The following is a 3,001-nucleotide window of genomic DNA, read 5'->3' as shown; positions in this document are numbered from 1 at the left end:
TCTGTCCAGGGTCAAGGTTTGAAAAGGCCTGGTCGAGATGGTGGCACGTTCAGGAAAATGGTAAGTATTTGGTTGTAAAAGGGGGAATATAGCAAGCATTGTAATACAGCTCAATGTGCGCTTTCATTTCACGCTGCCTTTGTGAGGGTTGTGAGTGTAAGATTAGGGAACTCCACAAATTGTCTGGGACAGGGGGAAACTGTGGAGCTTTTAGTGCAAAAGCACCATCTTGTGGTTCAACAAACTACTACAACCAAAGCATCATATTCCTCAAAACTTTATTGATATAAACTGGTATTGCATCAAACTACTGAGTGAAGACCACAGGCTCCTGTAACACCCTCAAGATGAGCGAAGCAGAGAATGGGCAGTTTCCTTAAATCTCAGAGTCAAACTCAGATTTAAGCCTCTCAAGAGTTTTGTCGATTTCGTCCCGTAAATATGCCATCTTCTTATGACAGACTTTCCTCTGGAAAAACATAAAAAGCAGCAGAATGTGATGAGAAAGTGCAGCACAAGTATTCAACCCTCACTTGATGTCATATAATCTACACAGACACTTACAAGGAAGACCTTTAGCCTCTTTTTCTCGATGACATAGTATTCCGCCGCAGTGAGCTCAGTGAAGTCTTTCTTCAGGGTTAAGAATCCACAGTTAGGAGAGCGTTTTACATGTTCAGTCCTGGGCAGGAGAAAAAATATACAAAGACGATTATATTTAACTGAGAGTGGCACATAAAGAGGTCATGGTCTTTTAATATAATGCAGTTTCACTCAACATATAATCCTCTGTAAAAGCAAAAACCACAAAACTAAAATATGCGTAATGTGGTAAGCTGATCAAGACTGAGAAACAGCTGCATCAAGTTGGAATTATGGTTCAAGGTTACATTATTGTCATTAATACATAAACAATTGAACAATAATGCATATAAATATAATGTCATCCTCAAAGACACGATGCAGACACTTTAAATGACACAATAAAAACTACCATAGTAAAAGACCAGTCATATGGTAGAAGACAAATGCAGTAATATACATTTAAGTGCAATATTATAAATGCCAAAAAAGTGCAATACTTTTTTTATTAAAAACTGCAAGAGTTCAGATGATGCAGAGTGTGTGTAAGCTGTTGCCTGCGAAGACACTGTTCATTTATTAATGTCCTAGATAGCCGCATCACACAAAAAATACTGAACATCCTCCAACCACGACCCTGGTGGGAGGATGTGGTATTTATCAGGGAAGAACCCATTAGATGTTGGTGCTGATCCAGATCAAGGGGTGGAGCCAGACTTTTTAAAACTTTCTTTAACTTTGTGAGATGGGGAATCTTTTTTTCATTTATTTTTTTTATACATTTTCATCATTTTCCTCAAGGAATAATCGATGTGTGTGAAATTGGGAAATTCAGCTTGACTTTAATGGGACTGTTTTGGTCTTGGCAGAGCTCTGCCCTCTTCTGAATGCTATCCTAGTTACAAAAATGAATTCCATAATAATTCATTCATCTGACATTTACCCTGTAACAAACATTTTAAATATAATTTAGGGAAGTGTGGCTTTTATTGACAGGACAGATTCTTAGCATGACATGTTGAGAGCTAGTGGTCAACACACGGAGCAAAGGTCTGGGTCGGAACACGACCTGCAGCAAAGAGGACTCAGTTCTGAATCTACAGCTTTGGCATAATATTCTTCAGTGCCTATATGAAGGTAGATAAGGTAAAGGATGGGGCCTGAACAGCTTGACATGCTTTTCTTACCAGGGATCATCATCTGGCTCCCAACCTTCGAGCTCAATCAGACAGAAGAAACAAGAGGCGACATCAGGCTCATTCTCACTGGGGCAGTGGATGAACCCGGCCCTGGCCATCTGATGAAGCAAACAAACAGAAACAAAGGCCTTAATGTCTTATCAGATAAAAAGCCAAGCACTAACTGAAGGAATGATACGTGCTGATAACTCAATGACAAAGATAACAAGTGTGATACGAAACAAAAAGGTCAGAGCTAAAGGAGGAGACGTGTCAGTGCGGTTGATCTCCTTTTAACTGGTGGGGAAGTTATGATCTGGTAACATGGGGTATAGTGTTGCTCATCAAGTGAGGTGTCAGCAGCTCGTCCGTCATGGCAAGAGCAAGGGGGGAGGGTGGGTGGGGGGGTGACAGAGGGAGGGTCCGTGAAACTGAATCTGGCACCTGCTTAACAGTAAATCACAGCCTGTCACAGCCTTGGATAAAAAGGCTGCGGTGTAAGATGGCTGTGAACACAAGGTTGAGGTTTAATAGCTTTTAATAATTATTCTCATAAAACCCACAGTAATGTAATGTGCAGGTTTATGTATAATGGGGCTGTATTCTGAAGAGCTGTCTGACACATCCTGTCTGAAATGAAAGGAAACATCTGAGATACGAGTCTGACTTCACACAGACCTGAACTTTAACGTCTTCCCTGCAGACATGTTTTCCTCTGGATAAAACACACGTTGTCCTACTGCACTGTCAAAACTAACCATCAATCACAAATAGATTTTCAAAAATAAATCAACAAATGTTCAGAGGTGTCAAGAAGTGTCATGATCTCTTCCACAGCAAAGCAAGTGTCCTCCTCACCTTCTCTGGAGTGCAGTTACATTCCTCCCTAAACGGCCAGTCAGCAAAGCTTTGTTCTCGTAAATCCTGACTGTACATGTTGTCATAAAAGCGAAACCTGGTGCTCAGGACGTCTATGCTGGCCATATCTTCAGCGGGAACGGGCTCAACCCAACGTGTGTCTAAAGTCACAATGGCTCCACCCTGGCCCTGCACACCAACACAGGTGATTTCAGTTTTCCACTGATGGAGGCCTGCTCAGGTTGGAGGTGGGCCGGGCTGGGAAGGGGGAAGGGAGGTCACCAGACTCATCTAGAAGAGGTCTGATCAGGAAGTAGCCATGGTTTTCACTATTTGACCGTTTAAAATATTTTATTTTTATTTGATTATCATCATTTAGATGA

At 41.5% G+C, this 3,001-nt stretch overlaps 1 protein-coding gene across 1 annotated transcript; it reads right to left on the bottom strand.

Moving 5' to 3' along the window:
- Window positions 1-376: 376 nt before the first annotated feature.
- Window positions 377-2,744, bottom strand: birc5b (baculoviral IAP repeat containing 5b). The gene is made up of 4 exons (XM_061074610.1): window positions 2,619-2,744; window positions 1,770-1,879; window positions 565-682; window positions 377-469 (listed from the first exon to the last, which is right to left on the bottom strand). Exons 1-4 carry the CDS (start codon window positions 2,742-2,744, stop codon window positions 377-379), a joined length of 447 nt encoding a protein of 148 aa, XP_060930593.1.
- Between the last annotated feature and the right edge of the window lie 257 nt (window positions 2,745-3,001).

This window comes from Limanda limanda, chromosome 7, assembly GCF_963576545.1.
Source record: "Limanda limanda chromosome 7, fLimLim1.1, whole genome shotgun sequence".
Taxonomy (NCBI): Eukaryota; Metazoa; Chordata; class Actinopteri; order Pleuronectiformes; family Pleuronectidae; genus Limanda; species Limanda limanda.
The sequence above is the reverse complement of the archived record's forward strand: the minus strand, read 5'-3'. Positions and strand labels throughout refer to the sequence as shown.